Source organism: Bactrocera neohumeralis, unplaced genomic scaffold, assembly GCF_024586455.1.
Source record: "Bactrocera neohumeralis isolate Rockhampton unplaced genomic scaffold, APGP_CSIRO_Bneo_wtdbg2-racon-allhic-juicebox.fasta_v2 ctg100, whole genome shotgun sequence".
NCBI classification, from domain to species: domain Eukaryota; kingdom Metazoa; phylum Arthropoda; class Insecta; order Diptera; family Tephritidae; genus Bactrocera; species Bactrocera neohumeralis.
In genome coordinates, this window is record NW_026089625.1 from 349521 (window position 1) to 372497 (window position 22977).

General features: G+C 36.7%; 1 protein-coding gene across 1 annotated transcript in view; it reads right to left on the reverse strand.

Annotated features, from left to right (window-relative positions):
* Positions 1-22977, reverse strand: part of LOC126766374 (uncharacterized) — a 180496-nt gene that overhangs the window by 9522 nt on the left and 147997 nt on the right. The window contains exons 3-5 of the mRNA XM_050484178.1: positions 8181-8392; positions 2819-2945; positions 2581-2714 (exon numbers count right to left, since the gene is read on the reverse strand). Of these exons, the coding sequence (XP_050340135.1) occupies positions 2581-2714; positions 2819-2945; positions 8181-8392 (473 nt within the window). The remainder of the gene's footprint in view (positions 1-2580; positions 2715-2818; positions 2946-8180; positions 8393-22977) is intronic.

Consider the following 22977-nt stretch of genomic DNA (forward strand, 5'->3'; position numbering starts at 1 on the left):
AGCTTATTTCCAAACTAGAGCAAAGTATTTATGTGTTTTTACACCCGCATGTGGCAAGTGAATGTCAAAGCGCAAATCATGATTTTTAATAAATTTTAAATTGTTCGAGGTGAAATAGCCCTGGGAGGTATCAAAGTCACGCTTGCAAAAACAGAGTTCTTTATTTACCGAAAAACAACTACATACGTCTCTCTATTAAATGAAAAATTCGCCAGAAACAAAGCAAAAATGTTGCAGGAAATTTGGAAAGCCAGAGAAAACTGAAATAAAAAAGCGTAATGTCTTGCGGTAAAGTTAGTTGAAATGATGTAGGTGTGTTTAGGGTAACACGCCAACGGCAGCCGAGCAGCGTTGGCAGGACTGCAAGCATATGTCACTTTCGGCGCGTTGACACCATAGCCGAGATCTAAGGCGACACGCTTACAGCCCACTGCTTCGCCCGCATAGCGAGCACGGCTTGCGGCTATGCTGGCATTTCATTTTCTTCGACATTTCATAAATCTGTTCGGAGAGTTTTGGTATTTTCCTCATTTTATTTCTATTCGTTTTGTGTTGTACATTTCGGGGTTTAGCAACATATTTCAAGATTTTGCTGTTTTACTTTTGCATTTTTACACGTATTGTTGTTGTTGCACTAGATTTGTTTGACGTTTGGAATGCCGTTAGTAGTTGGCTGGCAGTTGCTGTCCATTTCGGCAAAATGACTTTTAGCCAATATTGATTTCAAATTGAATTTTTTTGGACATTCGCTGCAATTTACGGGCTGTAGTTGCTCAAGGAGTGGAAGTGAGCTGCTATTTGGAAGCAATCGGTAAGTGGAACATTCATTAAGAATATTTTTTGGAGTTTGCTCTCTTCCACCGAAATGTCCTTCAGCACTGCTATCGTCCGTTGAGTGTCGTTACAAGCATGCCAAGTGAAATTTGATTGGCTCTAAGCTCTTTCAATGCCGCTACACTGCCAACTAGCTGAGGGTCGCTGAGCCCAACTGCGAATGGTGCTGTTTAAGAAGAAAGCGGAAGCCGCGGGGTATGTATGGCATGAGTGCAGCAAAATCATAATTTTTTCGTCTCTGATTTGATTTATGCGACACTTTAATGAAAATGTGTAGCAGCGGCAGCATCAGCAGCAAACAAGTTGCAAAAAGTGCAGTAATATCGAAGCAATTGAATGTCACACATCAAGCATTATGAATATGCAAATGTGCTGAGAAAAATATGTGACTGAATTGAGTCAATTTTAATGTCACTAAATTAATAAATATCTATCTAAATCTATTTCCGATAACCTATTTCGACACTATTTGCTAATATCTTCAATACAAGGAAAAACTGGATACCACATTGTGCCATATTGTAAAGTGTTGGAAAGGTGAGATTTTAAGCTTAATTTAAACAAAAAAGCTGTTAAAAAATTACTGAAAATAATGAAAAAATGCGTTATATCTTGAAATTTTTGGAAAAAAAAAGGGAAGAATGCCATGCAAGCCACTAAAGAAATTTGTTGAGTTTACGGAGTCGATGGTGTATCAATTCCTGCAGCACAACAATGGTTCCTTCGCTTCCGTTCTGGTCGATCTATCGTTGAAAAAGTTGATGAAATTATGGAATTAGGAACTAAATCCATCATAAAACGGTTTTGAATCATTTAAAAAAGGCTGGCTACAAAACGAACTCGATGTCTGGGTACCACAAGAATTTGCTTCGAAAAATTTAAAGGACCGAATTAACATCTTTCATCCATTCTGAAGCGAATGGTAACAGGAGACGAAAAGTGGATCAAATGCGACAATGATGTGCGAATAAGATCAAGTTCCAAGCGTGGTGAAGCTCAGATTAAAGCAAGCAATCAAAACAAAAAACCGCCAGAACTGATCAACAGAACAGGACAACTCTAGACCACACACATTTTTGATAACTCTGCAAAAACTAAGAGAGCTTGACTGGGAAGTTTCGATGCATCCACCATATAGCCCTGACCTTGCACCGTCGGACTACCATTTGGTTTCGACAATGCAGAACTACCTTAATGGAGTAAAGTTGGCCCGAAGAGAAGCCTGTGAAAATTACTTGTCGCAGTTTTTAGCCATGAAACCAGAAAAATTTTACACTGATGGAATAAAATTTCTAGCATAAAAATGGCAACCAAAATTCTTTAAATTTCATTATTTGCAATAATCTGTGCCAATTTCTAAGCATTTCTCTTCAAATGAAAAAGTTATCCATGCAAGCACTTGATTCCGATAGTTCAGTTTGTATGGTAACCATATGATATAGTGGTCCCATATCAGCGGTTCCGGCAAATGAGCAGCTTCTTGGAGAGAAAAATACGTGTGCCAAATTTCAAAATAATATCTCAAGCCCTGAGGGACTAGTTAGCCCATATACTCATGCATTCCGATGAACCAACGGCCATAACTAGATCGATTCAGCTAGTCATGCTGATCATTATTATTTCCTTTTGGGTGTTTGAGACTTTGTGCAAACTTGATATATCCTGCTCAGAGTATAAAAACTCGCCGCTCCATAAGTTCTTTTGAGAAAAGCTTAAAGACACAAATCAACAAAAGCATATACCTACCTGCAAGTCATTGATCCACCAAGATAAATTCGCTGCCGGCTTTGAAAAGTCGGATGAGCAGTTGCCATTAATGACATCACCGAGACGGTAACGAGAATGAATCCCAGTTATAACCGGGCGTTGCGTGGGTAATTCTACAAAGAAGAGAATACAAGTGATGTTTTCCAATAATTAAATATAATTACAGAACAAAAGTCGTATGATTCATTTAAAAGGTTTCAATGTCATAAGCACTCACCTACAACTTCCATTTCTCCAGACACTAAGAATGTGTTGAAGGATGGCGCGTCGGCTGAAACCTCGCAGCTATATTTGCCAGAAGTGGGATTTCTGATAAAAACATGTGTGGCATTCGATTCGGCCATCTGCAAAATATACATTTAAGCTGAATTATATAAATTCTACAATTAAAGAATAAACTATGAATACTCTATTGTTTATTCCTTGTTTTTTATTTCTATACAGCAAAGAAATTTAGTTTGCTCTTTCATATTCGATATTCAATACTGTTAAGTAGAGAAATCAACTAATTTAAAGAATACAAGATCCAATCAAAAATGTCGCGTAATCTTCTCTTCATATTCTACATACAAATAAACATGCAATAAGATTGATTCACAATATATGAAACTGCTTTTGAAAGTATACTCCCATAATACTGGCATACCGAAATAAGTCTCTCTTTAATTAATTCCAGGAAATTGATGTTTCTGCAATAATTTCGATATACAAGTAAATAACAAATGTATGCACATTTAATGCTTAATTACTCAAATGTTGTATGATGTTGCTGTGAACTGTTTCTATACATAAAATTCCCAGTAGGAAACTTAGAACCAAAGAACTCGCATATGGCGCTATGAGTTGCCAATATCTGTTTGAGAAAGACAAAGGTCACAATGGCAGTCTTTAATACGAGTACGCCATTTTCCTAATCGCTTCTGGCAATATAATTATATGTAAAAGCAACAACCAGGTTATCGAGTTGAATTCGTGCGAGAATGTATGCAGATACTACTGTGATCAAATTGAAAGTAAAGGCATTATTGTGTTGTTCGAATCGGTACATTTTTTTTATATAAGTTGATAGTACTGCTAGTGACATGTATGCTAAGTCCAAATATTCATTAGTATTTGAGATACGCGTCGTTTTGTGAGGCTCTAAAAGTGAATTCTTCGATTTTTACTATGTCTGAATTTATTGAACAAAGAAGTTCGATTAAATGTTGTTTACGGAATGAAATTTCGCTTGCGTTGAGGATGTTGCAAAAAGCCTTTGGGATCAAACTTTGTCTTCTAAAAGTGTTTGCAAGTGGTACAACGAGTTCAAAGTCGATCGTGGGAGTGTTGAGAAAAATGTGGTGTCAAATCGGCCAAAAACATAGACTGATAAACATCACGTCAAACAAGTCTAAGAAATGGTGCTTGAAAATTGTCGATTAACTATTGGAGACTTTGCTGATAGTTTGGGCGTATCATTTGGATCGGTGCAGGCGATTTTGAAAGACGAATTGGGCTTGAGAAGAGTCAAATCTCGAAACGTAATTAAACGCATAACCGCTGATAACTGGAGATGAGACTTGGATCTACGCTTACGATTCCGAAAAACCCGAATATGGTGCTAAAAGCGAGCTAAACCGAAAAAACCAAATATTGTTCCGCAACCACCGTATTCGCCTGATTTGGCCCCGTGTGACTTCTGGTTGCTCAGCAAACTCAAAAGATCACACCCAGGACACCGTTTTGACTCAATTGAGGATATAAAAGCTGAATCGAAGAAGGCTCTGATGGCCATCATGACGGATAATTTTTCCAAGTACTATGATGACTGAAAAAATCAATGGCATAAGTGTATTGCAGCAGGAGGGGATTACTTTGAAGGAGATGAAATGGATTTGCAAGAATAAATAGAGCTTTTAAAACTATTGTGGATGCGTCAGATGATTGCTGCCCGTTTGTTTGAATAACTGGTATAGTTTGATCAATTCGCTGGAGAGTATCACTTAGCGAATCGAAGAAAGCTTATATCCGAAATAATTTGGAACCACAGCGTCTTCCTGCAGGGTACATGTTATTTCTGTCCAAGAATACGCGACCGCTGTTCTTGCCATGGAACACATATCGCGTATATGTATTTTGATTTTGCCCGGGAGTGCATTTTTGAGTCACAAGGGAATTTTCAATAAGCATGGCTTGGACCCGCTGCGCATGACATTAATAAATTTCTTTTATTTTAATTATGTATGTACATATATACAAAAGTATGAAAGTATATGGAGAAAAACACATCTTATAAATAAAAAAGAACTACAAACAAATATACATATGTGTATGCACACACATAAAATAATTTATTTAAATATGTGCGCCATATGCAATATTTTATAATTACTGATTCTACAAGCAACTACTAACGTATCCATATGTACCATATATGTATGTCTAGCGCATTAATCTATGGAGCAAGTGAATGGACGGACGTAAAATTGCAAATTAGCAGCACATGCTTGTCTTGCAGCTGTATCTGAATTCTTGTGTGAACACAGTCTCCCAAGCTATTTGATCTGCACATAAAGGGTAGTATTCCAAAAAATTGCAAGTATTGCAAAGGTAGGTCAGTGGGCACTGCCTGGCATACACTTGTCTCCTAACTCGAGAATACGATAAGATACAAGAAATTTGCAGTGAGGACTTTTCTCGATATCGGTGAGGCATTCAACAACGTTCTGCTTAAAGCGGTCAATAGAGCTTTGCTTAGGTTTGTAGTTCAATCGAATCTTAAGCATCTCATCTTCAAACTTCTTGGAATAGGGCATAGCTCTAATGGTTGAGTAAATTTTCCTGAATGCCGTGCATGAGCTAACTCAGGCGTACCTTACTACCGTCAGCTCTGGGCTGCTGAAAATGAGCTTTCCATAGATCCTAGCAATACGAGCTGGTTTTATTCACTACGTAGTACAAAATACCTGGAATGCATCTTCCAACAGTAGGCGGAACGTATTTTCAGCATTTTTCAGTCGAAAATGCGTTCCGCTTACTGATGGAAGGTGCGTTAAGTATCCTTGACGGGAAGCGTTCGTGAAAACCCTACGACGAAGAAAGAGCAAGGAAGGTAACGGTTGCCCTATACTGCAGCAGTGTTGAGAGTTCTCACCAAAAGTGAAACCATAGTTAAGCCTATAATGTTCTACGGAAACTTTGTTCGGTGGAAGGCGCTGGAAAAAATAGGATAGTGTTTAATAGGTTGCTCTCATTGTCAGTATTTGTAGTGCATTATGAACCACATTAACTATAGCACTAAATGTCTTGCTGTATATAGCACCGTGGGCATAACTGCAAAATGTATCGCCGCGAAAGCTGCCCTCAGACTCAGAGAATCTGGGCACTTAGATGACTGAGAGCCTAGGCACTCTGTAATCCTTGCACACTTTTATTTCATTCCAAAATATTTGGATTACCAGATCGCTGAACGTAGCCATGGTAATGTGTTCTCTGCTCGTACACATTCAAGGCAGAGGGTTATTGGAAGAGTTCACTGTCAGGAACTTTCCGTCAGTTCTTATTTTAGGGTTGCTGACCGCTGCAGATTCTTTTAAGCGGAGGTGGCTGCCAAAAAGGTAGCAGTAGACTCACTACTCTGGAGCGCAGTCTCCTTCAGTGTGGTGAATATCCACTCCGATAGTAGGGCGGTAATGTTTGCCGTGATTTAGCTGACAGTGAGCTCAAAACTAGTGAAAGCAAGCCTAGACTTCTTATCTCTAGCATCGAGTTACTTTGTGATTAGACTGGTTTGGGTGCCTGGCCCAGCGGTGTTACAGGAAACTGTAATGCTAATAAGCTTACCAGGACGGGAACTTCAGCTTCAAAATCTGCAGAATGAGAACGTGTGGGAAGTAGGCTATAACATCTCAAGGCCGTTCTGGGTCAGGGTAAACTGAGAGAGTTCTAAGGAATTCGATTTCAGCAAGGTTCACATTTGAGTGGTTGTAGGTTTACTGACTGGATATTGTCCTATCGAGATTCATGCAGAAACAAATCTTACCGGATGTCTGTTGCATCAGTTTTTGAAGAAAATGATGTAGAACCATCGCAACACTTCGAACGCCCCGCTTTTGCGAGATCAAGGATTGAAACTTCTAAGACATCTAGGTGACAGAGCCGAAATAGAAATAAAACACCTTAACTCATTTAAGACAGATACAGAACTGATTTCCAATTACAGTGTCTACTCGTTTGGCGTCACAAATGGCTTTAGATAACAGTCTAGGCAATGCTGAGGGATCCTCCATTTAACCTAAACTTATCCAACCTATCCTAACCTTCAAATATGTCTTTTGAGATCATGAGCGTTTGGCGGCTCTCACAACAATGCCAACATTTTCTCTGGTGTTCTCAATAAATGTAAAACAGCTTTTTAATTATCAGTTTCAATCAAAATATTTTGACAAAAGCGATCACATCAGAAAGTTCTGATAAAAATTTAAAGGTTACTTCCCTCCCTATTTCGAAAAACAGCTCACAACATTAAAAACTGTAATTAAAGTGAAACATTAAATTGTTATTTTAAGGTAAAGCCATTGCAACAACGAAATATTCGCTCACAGCATGACTCTCAGCCGCAAACCGCCTTTCGACGTGTCAGCGTAATTAAAGTTGAAATTTTGCGGCACGCGCTAAAAATTCTTAATGAAACGGCCACTGGCTGGACGCAAGCAACAAGGGACGCATGTGAGTGAGAGTGAGTAAAGAAGTGAAAAAAAAATGAGAATTTCTGTAACAATGCTGACTTATTTTCAACTTTAACTCTTAATGCCGTTGCTACGATTTCTATTTCTAAATTAATTCCGAGCAAACTGAGAAAAGAAAGGGCGAATATAGTGCAATAACAAAGCAATTACTACGCTCAAGGCCAACAAGTGGAAATAAATAAAACGACGTACTAAAACAAAAAAATTAGCACTACTAGCACTAATGGCGATCTCTACCTTCCCTGGTATTTTATATGCATAACGGCGAGTTGAGAGAAAATTAATTTTCCACATCCTGGTTGAGCAAGTGTGACAATGGTTATAAACAATTTCATTCATGAGTACTTCTTACATGCTTATAGGCATGTATGTATGTACATTAGGGTGCACCTTAGCTATACGGGAGAAAAAAAATATAGCGCACAGGGCATCACACCCCCCCCCAAAAGTTGCATTAGAGTATAATATTATGTTCTGCAAAAAATTTTGGCGATTGGAGTAAAGTGACCATGTTATACAAAATTTGTAAAACATGGTCACTTTACCCTCGTTGCGGCACGTCTTCCCATTATCCAATCGCCAAAATTTTTTGCAGAACATAATATTATACTCTAATGCAACTTTTGGGGGGGTGTGGTGCCCTGTACGCTATATTTTTTTTCTCCCGTATAGCTAAGGTGCACCCTAATGTACATATACTATACTTTTATGCTCGACCAGCCCATGATCATTGTCCATGTTTTTCTTCATTTATTGTCTCATATAAAATATATACATATGTATGTACATATGGACTAGTATGTATGTAATATAAGTATAAAATAGCAGCAGTGTTTTTTTTTTTTTACTTACGTCAACCGAATATCCGCCACTTGCCGGAAATATCTTCAACGCTGGATTCTCTTTCGGCGTATAGCGATAAAATTCCCGTCGTCCACGATACCATTTAACTGTATATAGATTTTCATATTCCAGGTTGTAATTGCAGATTAAGATGGCGTTATCGCCACGTTTAACGGCCGAAGGTATGGAGACGCTCACATTGCTCAGCGCCGTGCTGCTGTCTGCGAATAAACGAATCAAAAAAGTAAAAATCGCATAAGTGGGCAGTAAGTGGATGAAGCGCTTGTGAACAGAACATCGGAAAATGTAATAAAAATACTTAAAAACAGAAACTTTGTACTTGGCTTTTGCTGCTTTTGCTCGTCTGTCTTCCGTGTATTGTTTTCCAAGTTGAATATTAATTTTTTGCGCCAGCCTTTAAGCTGCAGTTTCTCGTATGCGCGGCAACATGTGGTGATACACACAACGCAGCAGCGGACACTTCAATTATATTAATTGATTGTCAGCAACTTTATATGGTGGAGACATGAAATTGCATTACAAATTAAAATTTCACACAAAAAAACTTTTGACGCCGGCGTAAGTGAAAGTTGTGGATTACTGTACACTTCTATTATGAGCACATGTGCGGAGAGAATTTAAAAAGTGACGGCAATTGTATTTATTTTTTATTGGTATAAGCCTTACGCTCTCCAACCGAACTTGAAATTTAAAATTCCTGAAACTTATAAAAAATTTAAAATCGAAAATACACGACATGCGTAGCCAACAACAAACACGCAGCTCCGTCATCAACAACACGCCATACAAAAAACTTTCGAACGCCAAAAACGTCATCGAAATCTTTTGGGCGCCCAGCAAAAGTTGGAGCGACGAATTTCAAAAACGAAAATCAACTTAGCTTCAGAAGTGGGTCAACCAAAAAGCTTCGTAGCCAAATATGCACGATCGTGTACCGTGACAGCGATACCCTCAGCGATATACATATACTCATATGGGCATATACACATAATATACATATTATATATATGTACATATGTACATACACATATCAGAGTGCTCAAAAATATTGGACGGTGCTGCTTTAGCGTCGCAGAAAACCCGAAACATGCGTTGGGTGTACAGCAAAGAGCGCTGTTAATCAGTTCCAATCGTTGACGTAGTTGCTGCCAACGCCACTAATTGCTGACATCGCACAATGGTAATGGAAGCGCCACTAAGCGATAAGCACTTGGAGCGGAATTTGGAAGGGCCTTGCTTTTGCTCGATGATCGCCTGTTCATAGGCGTGTAGTTCACTTCCTAGATGAGCTGAAAGCGAAAGCGAAATAAATGGCGGCAATCAAATGAACGTGAAACGTGTGAACTCTTTGTAATGTTTATTTTGTTTATAAAAATTATTAGTAGCTTTCTTTAGACTGCGAGAGAAATACATATATACAAGTACATATGTACTATGACATGAGCTTAATCGGTCCATACTCGAAACGCATAATTACATACATATGTATATCGTTATCATAAACATTTCAAAATGGAAAGACTTTTATCATTAAGATTTATTCTCTTACTAAGTAATTTCGTTTGATGATATCACCTGGTCTTATTTTTTCGCAAGCTAACTTCACACTTAACTGCTTTACTATTATATAGGTAGTCGAAAAAGTCTTTTCGTATTTTTAATTAAATTCCAACTTATTTTTTTATTTATATTTTTGTATTAAATAAATAAACAAATACATATATACCATTTTGGTCGACCACTTTTTGCCATTTTTCCGCCAGAGATATAGTTCTATCAATTTTGCACCAGCATTGTTGCTGGTGACGAAAAGTGGGATGATTAAAAGAATATAAAAAGCAAGAGATCATGGTCTAAAAAGCATGAACCCGCTCTAATCAAAACACTTCAAAGACCTATAGCCACCAAAAAAAGGATAAAGTGATAATCGAGATTTCATTATCCGTCATTTACATATTTTTCAAATACCGTATTTGTGTAAAGTTTTATTCCGCTATCATCATTGGATCCTAATATATATATTATACAGAGAAGGCATCAGATGGGATTCAAATTAGCGTTATATTGGAAGAAGGCGTGGTTGTGTACCGATTTCGGTTTTCGCCATTTTGTGGGCGTGGCAGTTGGCCGAGTTTGCCCATCTTCGAACTTAAGAAATACGTGTACCAAGTTTCATCATGACATCTCAATTTTTACTCAAGTTACAGCTTGCACGGACGGACGGACGGACAGACAGACAGACAGACATCCGGATTTCAACTCTACTCGTCACACCGATCACTTTGGTGTATATAACCCTATATCTGACTCTTTTAGTTTTAGGACTTACAAACAACCGTTATGTGAACAAAACTATAATGCTCTCCTTAGCAACTTTGTTGCGAGAGTATAAAAATGAAGGTACTTAGTGAATGACCCAAGGTACCTTTTGAGGTATTGGGAAAGTAGGCCATGGTTTGCAAAGCTCAGAGGGAAACCACGGAGACTCTATATCGTCAGCGTGATGAGCTGAGTTCATTGAAACATGTCCGTTTTCCTGTATACATGCGAACTAGTGCTTTAGTTTTTGAGATATCTACAAAGTGGGTTCATTGATTGGAAGTGAAGTTATTGCGTTTTAAGAGTCAGTATGTTTGTGTTATCAGTGCGAAAATGAGCTTCGAACAAAGTGCCAACATCAAATTTTGTTATAAAATTGGTAAAACTTTTACCGAAACGTTTCAATTGATGAAACAAGCTTTTGGCGATGATTGCCTATCCCTTTGCAGAATGCACGAGTGGTTTCAACGTTTTCAAAGTGGTCGTGAGGACATAAATGATCAACATGTGGGCCAATCAAAATACGTGATCACCGGAAATTCCATCGAGACTGTGCGTGAATTCATCAAAAATCAGCCGAAGTCGTCATTGAAATTCATGGAAATGGAATTGAACATCTCCAAAAACATCGATTTATCGCATTTTGACCAAACATTTGGGCTTACGAAAGGTGTGTGCAAGGTTTGTTCCGCACAAATTTACTGACGACCAAAAATTGCTCAGAATCCAACATTCGATCGACGCTTGTGACCGATTATTTGACCAAAAATCACATTTTAACCATTAACCATACCGGCACGAGCTAAAACACTCGTTCGACATGCTTTTGGACCAAGCAAAAAGCTGTATTGAAGCAGAACGAGTCTATTTTGAATAAGATAAATTGATTTTGCCATTTGTTCTTTTTTTTTTAAAGTCCTGTTTACTTTGGAACGCACCTTGTATCTAAATCTGAAATTTTTCACACGTCTTTTTCTTCCCAAGAAACTAGCCATTTATCGGAATAAACAATGTCGAACCGATCCAAATTAAGTTATAGTATGGAAAACTTTTTTATTTGACACGATATATTCACGAAGTTGGCGCTGAGTATTATCCAAGACAATATCGTTCAAATGGGATCACTTAGCATTTAGCTGCCATACAAACTGACTGATGCCAATCAAGATAAAAAATTTGTAAATCTTTTTATAGTATAGGAAATGCATCTGTGAAGGGTATTATGGCTTCGATGCAGCCGAAGCTTATGTTTTTGTTTTTGTTTGAATACAAAATTTGTTGAGTTCACAATACAAAAAAATGCTGCTTGTCTTCATATGATATACTTACATACATATGTATGTGTGTATAGTTTAAACTTGCATATTATAGCAACTTCAATATTTTCCCATAAAATTCTGAAACAGATACTACATACTTATAAACTCTGCTATTGCTTTTCGAACTTGTGAAGGCCAAGCAATGCAAAGGCAACGCTTAAAGTACATTCATGAACACGGATCCCTTTGCATGGCCACTACGCGCGAAGGTACTATAAAGAACCTCATAAATGTTCTGCAACTACCAACTGTAGTGCTTGCCAATTTAATAGCGTAAATGTACGTATGTATGTACAGACATATGTATATCTGTGAATATTTTTCTGCGTATGATCTGTTGCTTCGTGAACTTTATTGCCTTGCTTTAATTTGTTCGTTGCAGTCAACAACCGCACAGTCGGCAGATAATAACAATAAAAACAAACATTACGCAAAATAGTGAAACATATTAACTTGACACACGGTCGCTTTGGATGTCTTCGCTGCTGTTGGTTGACCTTAAAGAAATCACTTATTAACATTACACCGCGACAAGGTTTACTTTATGAGTGTCGCTTGGCGGTTGGTTGTCAAGCTATCGTAAAGGCCTACCAGCGTAGGCTCCGCGGCTTCAGAGGGCGCTTGACGACAAGGCAGTTTGTGCATTTATGCAGCTTTTAATCACAAGCTTATGTACACAAAATATCTGTGGCAATGTTTTTGTAGTTCGCCTCTTTGCGGCGCTTTATTGAGGAGCATTCGGCTTCGGTTGGTAGACTGCTTGCTCAGTTTGTTAGCGGTTTTAATACGACTTGCGATGTGTTAGCCTTGCTTTAAGGTAATTGTTGAAGGTTTTCCAAGGTTTTTGAAAAAAAAAACTGAAATGAAAATACCGGCAGGTTTTTCGCCATGAATGTATGCTTTTTTATTGATTTTTACTGAATATGTTTTATGAGGCTAGTTGTCCACCACGTTTTTCTGTTTGCCTGTATCGCATAGAATAGCTGCGGCGCTAATCCAGCGTGGCTAGATTAACTAGCCGCAATGCGGTAGCGAATTAGTAAAGAAACTGTGAACAGTGGGGCTACACACACATGCTACATACGGAAGTAGCGGCAGAAACTTCTAAACAAGCATAATCAGAAGTTCTACAAAATGGTTCTTAGATTCACGCTTATTATATACGTTTCATTTCCTTTGACGAATTCTAAACAACAAAAGAATACCCCTAGTTATCACATAGCGCTGCAGCCCAACAAACTACTTTACCTACCAAGGCTTCGTAGTATAAGGTGTGTGTGGAAGCCAAAGCTGATTAGTTTTTTGTACTATTTCAACCAGGCGAGCAGAGTGCGCTCATCAGCAACGCACAGATTTTCGAATGGGTCGGACAATAATCATTACCCTGCATACAAATAAATATATTTTTAAATTTATACATATTTACATGCCTTCATACACACATAATACGGAAACAGCTATGCCGGTAAGCTCATAGTAACAACAGTTTAATGAAAACAACATTTAAACAAAAAATTTATAAACACAGACATGCATACATACACATACATATGTACATACATATGTGCGTGCACTGCTGTCGTCGGCAAGGTTTAAAATCAAAGGTGAAGTCCGACATAAACTCGAAGCGAAAGAAATCACAACAATAATGTCAATAAAGCGCGTCAACGTAAATTCGAGTACTGTTGTTGTTGCCAAGACAATTCGTTCAACGAGTCCAAACTTTGAAGGTCAAGTATAAGCAGTTTCGTGGTCGACATAAAAGTAATAACCACACGCGAAAATAAACCAAAAATATTAATAATAAAAGGCTAGTATTAATCGACACGAACAACGTTACTGCACGAAATGAGCATATGAATAAACACCCTGTAGGGATTAAGTTTCGTGTTCTTACATTTATTTCCACGCTGATTCCATTTTGCCAGTTAGCGATCTTAGTTAATATATAGTAAAACTATGGTATAATCTTTGTATGTAGACAGTCATAAGCGTTATAATAAAGCCAAGTTTAAACTCATTTTTTAAAGTTTTAAGAAAAAGGTTTCCAAATCCAAAACAATTAATAACTTTCGAATTATACAATTACCAGAAAAAAATATGTCATGTAAAATCGATTTTTTTTCAAAGCTATTCAAGAATATGTCTACAAGAGGACTTTTCAAAAATCTAACTATTCTCGGAGATAGATACATATACATATGTATGTATGTATGTATTTTGCTGTTACGACAACCAAACTGGTATGGCCAGAACTGAAGCTTTAAACGCGTTTTTCGCCAAGCTTTCTTTTTCAAAACGATATCCACGATTTCGCAGGTTCTACTGGACCATTTTACCTGAAGTCTTTAGATAGATGTATAGACATTGTTCTTTATGGAATTTGGTATGTCTGGTACAATCCATATCCCCAAATTTCAATTTTTACTATTTTTCAAAAATTCGAAAGACCCAAAAAACTGATGCAAAAATTGATTTTGGTTTCAGGCAGTCGCCATTTTGAGGAGAAAATTTAAATTTTCTGTATTTCCAGAAGGTTCCAGACATTGCGAAAATTTTTTGCATTAATTTTTTTGTTCAGGTTGTCAGGAGGTTTAAAATTGTGGGTATGGTCTGGTCCCTGTTTTTTTGTTGAGACCTTAGACTAGAATATCTCTTTAAGGAAGAAAAAATACTTTGCTTGCTTTTTTAAAAACTCGGAGACAAACGATCTGATCACAACAAACAATCTTGTCTTTATTTTGTATAAAGTTCTCCTTACAATGACCTACCAAACTTTCTTATATTTTAAAAACACTGTATTTTGTTTTCTTAATTCTCACATCAAGTAGTAGGTATACCAAAAAAAAACAAATTTACAAGATAAAAATAAAAAAACACAAAAACTTGGTTTTTTATAACATTCCTATTTTTATATTATTTCTTCTTTTATGTTTATTATTTTATTGTTCGTTTCCGATGGGTTTCTTGCTACAATGATCTTTTTGTTTTCAAACATTTTCTGTCTCTAAAATTTAAAAACAATTGATACTGTAGTTTTTTTGTTTAGTTCCAAAATACCGCCTTCTCTTGCTTGTTACGCTGGGTGTGCCGCTTAAATGGGCATACATACAAATAAAATACCTACACTGTTTATATTGTAAACATACCCAAATCCAATAACAAATGCGAACAAATGAGAAACCACACAAAACCAACGCCCAACACAAAGTGAACAGAGAAACTTTTCACCTGCTGGTCATAGCTGGGCGCCTATACAATCAGGTACAAAAAACCACTAGACTTCCTGTTAAATGCGAAAAGCGAAAGTGATTTTGGTCAAAACAGACAGACAGACAGACGCGATGGGTGAAAATTAATTTTAGCGAGTTCATTAAAAATTGGAGCACTGGGTTTCGAAGAGACGTCTACGCGCCAAATATCACATGAAAATACAAACATACATACATACTTATGAAATATATGAAGCAAACAAGTGAGCGATCATGCACGATCTGTCTCGGATAAGACGAAAAAGTTGTCTTTTCTCGCCGTGACCTACTTAGTTTCTTTAAAGAGCTTTCGTTGCTCGCGTCATATAAAATCATAACCTTTACGTACTTATGTGTACATTGTTGTTGTGCCGTTTTGAAGCACACGCAGTTAACCAAAAAACTCACCACAAAATACTAACAACATTTTCGGTATGTCTGTGTGAAGTGCTTCATGCGTACAGCAACAAAGTACGGCAAAGTGTTTTCACGCCATAAGATATAAATTTCTTTTCATTAGCTTTTTACGCGGCGTTGATTTTGGAGGTTTTTTGGGAGGGAACTAAAAGTGTAAATTGTAGGATGCCGTTCATCAGCGGTCGCGCATTGCTGCGTTGCTGGTAGAAAAAGTTTACAAGTTTTTGTTATAAACAATTTAAAAATATTTATTTATAAGAGGTTAGTGAAGAAGGGGGGTTAGAGAGAAGGAAGAGTTTCTATTTTGTGAGGTTTCATATATTTTGTAGCGCTTTGCTAGCTGTGCACTATATTTACGTATGTACATATGTATAATTATTTCGATTGTAGGAAGAAATGTTTACATATTAGTTTTATAAATATTTAAAAAGCCGTGGACAGTATAATAATTTCTAGTTTAAGCTTTAATGTAACTCTAGCTGACCTCGCAAAGCATACTACTCCCATTTACATACAAACACTAGTCGAACTTTAGTTTGTATCAAAACCGTTATTCTGTCATCAAGCAATCAGAAGTCGAGTAGACAGAAACCAAAAAAAGGTTGACTTTGGGTATAACTCCGCCAGTTATGTGGTTTATTTCAACAATTCTGTTATCAATGCTTCTGTGAATATCAGTACAGTGTAGCTACAACGGAACATAACACAATTATGTTATGTCTACTATGTTATACATATGTATGTAAATATTATAGGAAACACGATATTGTACAAACCACTCATATTGGAAAAAAATTTGAGTTTTGGTTATAAAGTGGTTATATATTGGTTATAAAATGGTTATATCTGAAAATTTTATGCTACATACATACATATGTACATATACAAGTACAGTTAACTGTAAAACTTGGCAATGCCATCTTTCCTCTTTTTTAAAAGTACATATTATTGCCTTTTTTATTATGCAGAAGTGTAGTAACTTTTGAAATAACTAAATGAAAACTTTCAAAAAAAATTATACCATTGTTTCAAAGCAAAACCTTTGGTTCTATTTTATTGTCCGTAACTGTATGTAATATGATGTAGTGAATCATAGGCAACAAAAACGCAATTTCGATTTTTTTGAAAATACTTTCTTTTGCTTTTTAGATGGCGATATATACATACATACATACATATGTAATATATACATACATATATAAAGTATTATAAGATATGTTTATTCAACACTATGTCATAAGCAATATCTAATTTTTTACCCAACTTGATACATAAATATTTTTAACCAAGTCGCCTAACTATAATAACAACAGATTTTTTCGACACACAGTGAGATCACTAAGTCACTAAAAAAAATTGCTCAGCGCAGGCAATCTTATCTGGAGCCTAATGTAATTTCACTGCTCACTGATATGCTTTATTCCTCTTCCATTTCCCCACGCATAAATGCTGCCTTAATAACTGTACATAAGTATTTGTTGTTCTTTTTTCAAGAGTTCGTTGACTTTAAGTTCAATGCACCGTCATTTCACACATAGCAGGAAACAAAAACAATATGCTCCACACAACAACCAGCATGTCACACTGAACTACAGCGAGATCGCCGAAAGTTGGTTTGGGGGTTCAATGAACCACACTCACAGCTGAGAAGCAGGTCAGCGCGATCACCGTTCGTGTATGCGTCTGTACGAACGTGCGTGTGAGCAGAAGAATGGTTGAGACAGAAACGAAAGGCCGTTGCGGCACGAGGGAATCAACGTACCATGTGAGAATATAGACATAAAACCGTGTGCATAGGGTTCTTGGTAATTAGGTAGGAAAACACGATTATATTTATAATATCTATATTATCAGTGTATCGGTTAGAGCTTATTACCACACTTTAAGCTAAATGAGTGCATGGAATTCGAACCAAATATCTGTCAAACCTAAATTGCAATTACAATGTAAAATGTCATAATTTTGAGATTGTATGAATAGTACAATAACCCTATCCGCTCATAAATACAGTTTTCAGGTCATATAAAATTTTTTAAAATATTAGGTATTTTATAGCCGAATAAATAGTCATCGTCAAAGCGATGACTTTTAAGTGTCAAGTTTAGACCAGTTCCAAGCTAGTACATTTCCTACAGGGCGTGTGTATACCTACACATAACTCTGGGCAATTAACATGATATTTCCCTAACATTATGTGCTGTTGTTGCATTCCTTGTGGACAATGTGTTCACGACACCGACCGCTATAATATTTCGGCAATGCAGAGTGATGATCTGCTAAATTCTGAGTGCCTGGTTGAAACATTGCTCGCATGATTTTTCTTTCATTAGCCAGGCGTACACTAATTTGTACCCGGTAATCAAACCTTAAGTTGTTGGCAAGTCGCTCAGTGTACATGGTTCCTTTACACCCTTCGTTAAATAACTCAAAGCGAAGCAATGCGAAGACATCGACACACTTTCGCGCTTTCGAATGAGTTTTGAGTTTGAAAATACCAACGTTTTGTGTGCTGTGACCTTTAAGTGACCATCAGAAAACCTTGAATCGCTTACAGAAATCGGGACAGTGTCAGTAATCGAGATCACTCGTACAAATGCATTCCAAGCGGCCATTGCATTCATGCTCTCTACACATAGTCACAATGATCTTGACTTCGATGCTCAGGGACGATGTGCCACTTAGCGTGCGTTCAACTTACGCTTAACTAAACTGTTCGTTGTTGTTGTTGCGTTGATCGAGTAAATTCACTCTCGCTTTCAGTGCAAAAATCGATAGCGTTCTTTGAATAAGCAGCAGGCAAACAGAAGCGGAGTGCAAGCGGTGCTGAGAAAGCCAAAATCTTATGTTACGCACATGCCCACAATTAAACGTATGCACGAACGCTGTGAACAAAAATTAAAAAAGTGCTACCACACTCGCAAATTGTTGGCATGATCGCTAAATGAAGGCTACCTACCCCTGCTATAACTTCTGTCCGACTGTTTATTGAAAGTAAGGTTTGCGATCATGGTGGTGCTGCTAAGTGTCTCTCTCATATATACTGTTCATAGTTACCAACCACCACCACTAACCGCAATAAAATAAACCACGAGGTTGCTTTCCACCTAATTCACTCCCTTCTGGCATTCACATCATCCACCATTTCAGGATCACTTTCGATTTTTAAAATGATCAATAATATTCGGTCACTAAATACCCGGCGACCAGCAGCGGCAGCACAGCAACTGTTGACTGCTTGTCGCTCTGCGTTTTTAAATTGATATTGAGTTCAAAAATTACAGTATATGTATGTACATGTATATAAAATGTATGTATGAATGGAGAAGTTCGTTTCTCTTTTTGTGAATAGCATTGCTTGTTTTCTGTTTACTTGACAAGCACGATAAGGCGGGCGAAAAAAGGGCTACAAATGAACTCGATGAAAATTAAATTTTGATACAACAGCGTGAGTTTTTAAATTCACACAAAGATTTTTTACATGGTGGAATAGAGTATAGCTAATTTTTATAAATTTTAATCTTAATATTTTTTTGATTTTAATGTTAATATTCAGCTGCATTATTCGATATTCTTAGAAGAAAGTGTTATAATGAGTGTGTGTAATAACAGCTTGCTTAAAAGCTTAGTAAACATTTTCATCATTCCAATAGAACTCCGGCAGTGTGTGAAAATTAAGCGATTGTTTGGTAACTAAGAACTCAACAATATATCAAAATTTTCGCTGGCTTTCCGATTAGCTTATGTAACTTTCTTAGCGTCTGTTGTGATCGTTAAAAGTTAAAATTGAAGTGGCATTCCTGATTTCTTTCCAACACCAAAAATGTACAGTTTCTTATAATAATTTATAAATTGTTTATAACAAAAAATTATAAACTTTTTGTACCAGCAACGCAGCAATGCACGACACAAGATCATAGCATACAAATTTGGAAGTGAATTCGTCTACTTTCATCTATAGCCGATCATAGCTACACGTATGTATATTATTGTTGTTGTATTCCCCAAAAGTTTGTGTTGTTGCACTCTTCACCTTGAATGCAGTGCAAGGCAACATGCAAAGCGTCATAAGTGTTTACTTTTTGTTTAGCAACTGTTTAACAGTTTTTATCTTAGTTATTAACCAAATGATACCCAAATAATACCGAAATGTGTACCCAAATGATACCAAATTTCAAACAACGTCAATGACATGCGCTTTTTTTAGTTTTCGACACTGATATACGGCGTCCAGAACATATTGTAGAGTTCAGACTGTTTGAAAATTGACTCAGTCACTCACCGATAACATTGCCCTTGACGCATTTGGGATCGCACAGAAATGCCTCGGTGTTTTGGCTTTCTATTGCGACTAGGGTGTCATACATTCACTCTCGATTTCGTAGGAAGCCTGTTGGTATTTTGTACCCAATTGTATAGGCGTTCAGAACCGGCAAGTACGTGTTATTTTATCGTAACTTTGCAGTTAAGAGCTTTCGGATAAAATTTACGTAGGTATGAATGTTCGTCTAATTGTGTAGCCGTACGTATTTAGCTGGGTGTGTCGACAAATTAATTATGTCGAGCTGAGTCGATTTAATATTTTTCATACCAGTTTTTAAGATATCGTTTTGAAATTTTGCAAACGTCATTTTCTACCTCAACAGGGCATATTAAGTTTGTCACTAAGTTTGTAACAACCAAAAGGCAACGTTGGAAACCCTAGAAAGAACATACATACATACTAGTGGATCCTGGCACGCGTTGCTGTGGCTGTGTGGTAAAAATATTATTTACGAATAAACGCGAAAACTTTTTTGGCGGTATAAGAATCCAAGGGATTGTACTTGAGGCAAATAAATTTCATTTGAAAAAATAACGAAGTTAAGGCTGCTTTTTCAATATCTGGTTACCAGCCTTTATGTCCAGGGCATCCATTTAATAGAGCTTCCATCGTATTCCATCGAACTGGATATGGTGTACTAAATTTTGCTAAAATCGGTTCAGTAGTTTAGGCGTCCATCGCGGACAAACAACGTGACACGTAATTTTTATATGCATATAAAGATAAAGATATTATGGCAATTTTGCAATCTGCAAAGAAAATGGTGAGCTCGGATCACTATGACATACTACATATGTATGTATGTACGTATGTATAGTTGTCATACAAACTGGCCGACAAAGCTCATTTGGAATAATTTTTTTTATTTCCACAGGCATCTTGACGAAATTTGGCCCAAAATTAGTAGAAATTGTTGCAATCGAACCACATAGCATATGCTGTCATATAATTTGACCGATTCAAATCAAGATAAAGGTCTTTTCATTCATTTCAATGCCATTAAAATATCATATATGAAGGGTATTAGTTTCAGTGCAGCCAACGTCAGCGATTTTGCTTGTTTTTCTTTTTTTTGTTATTTTTATCAAACATTTTAGAATGTTGTTCAATGGTTAATAAGGTGTTGGTAAAAATTTTAACAAAAATTCTATTTAGCATAACACATGAAAAAATTGAAATGTTAAAGAGAAGGTTCATATGAACAACAACTGCTCTTAAAAGCGGACCAACCGGTAAGATACATAAATGTAGAAAAATTTAGAATCAGTAAGTATTCAAATGTTTTCTTAAGGATAGTGTTAAATGATCAACACAATTATAGGTATACACTATTCACATATGCACTTAGAACGATTGAATGTACATACATCATCTGATTTTCTGGTATAATAAAATATTAGGTGAGAATGTTGGTAAGTTCGTAGACTTATTTGTGTCTGCCAATCATGATGGCCTGCTACCAATAGTTTAAAATTGTACTGGACTTCCGTGGAAATTTTCAATTCTCCTAGAGGGGAGATACATACATAGATATCCCATTGGCGCCGATATCACAATAAAACGGGTTCTTTTTCATGGCTAAGATACATATGTTTGCATATGCTCGTATATAAACATTTCATCGTACAAATAATTTTATCAGAATTCAAATGGGGGAAACTGGCTAACCAGGATTCGCAAATTTGGTTTATTAAAAACTCTTGACACAGCTTAATTTTTAAATAAACACAATTATACAATATGTAAAATGTAACACATATACAACCTAACGTACAAATATTGTGAATGTGTGAAGATACTTATGTACAGGCATGTAGGTGTGTACATATGCATATATTTTGTTAGAATGATGTCATATTTTAGGGTGTTTAACACAAATGCTCGCACTGCTGATGAATTAGTCTTGCTGCTGTTAATTGCTGGGTGACTGATAAGTAAAGTCCGAAAATTCGGTACCATCAACCAAAATGTCGACGACACATACATATGTATGTATGTGTATACCACACTTATACATATCACGTATAAGCTGGCTCCCCCACAAACAAAAGAAAAGGGCGCTGTGTAAAAATATAAAAAGCGATAATGAACAAACAAGCCTTTAAATATTTCTCCATAATTTCCCCTACTTTGTTAACGCGAGAAAAAAGCACAACAGACGGACTTTCTATATTCATTTCACAACCACATTTAAAAATTTAAATAAATTTTGTAAACAAAATTTTTAAACTTTTTAAACAGTTTGCCAATTTAATAGGCGCGCAGCAACGTAAAGTAGGAGCCAAGGCAATCAGTGAGCTGAGCGAGAAAATCTTTCAAGTGGGAAGCAGCCAAAAAAATACAAAAATAGCGTGCTGCTTGGTAAACAAAAAAGATTTACATATGTATGCTACATACGAGTAGGTATGCATATTTACGAAAAGCTGATTAAGCAACCAAAAATGTCAGAAGAAGCATACAAACACAAAACGTGGAGGCACGACGTGTATAATATACGATTATGAGTAAGTCTACTCGATAGCAGTCAGTGTTTCTCCATACAGACGGACGAAAAATTTTAATTTATTTACATAAATATGTACATATTGAACACACTACTGAACTGATTTTAGCAAAATTTACCACACTGTGTCCAGTTCGAACTAACTTAGAAGATAGAATAGTAAGAGCCATTCATAAATAAAACATACAGCGAAAGCCTTATTAAATGGACGCTATATTAAGCGGACAACTCTATTACCTGGACAGAGGCTGGTAACCAGACATTGAGAAAGCAGCTTTAAATTCGTTATTTTTTCCCATAAAATTTATATGCATGAACATATTCAACATAAACCTCAAGTACAATCCCTTGGATTCTTTTACCGACAAAAACGTTTTGCCTTTATTTGTAATTTTCACTTAATATTTTTTTATATGAATAATAGTATAAAATGTATACCACAGCAACGCGTGACCGGATCCACTAGTAATAATATAATAAAGCCTCAATAATTAGTACTTCGTTGGAGGGCTGTTGGATATTAAAGTTGGGCAGCTCCTAAGCACCACCAACATTTCCCGAGAGGAACGGCTCTCCACACCTCCTTCACAACTCACCCTAACGGCTAAGTATTGGTCGGGTTCTCTCTCCCTACAACTTCAATAGCTTCTAATAT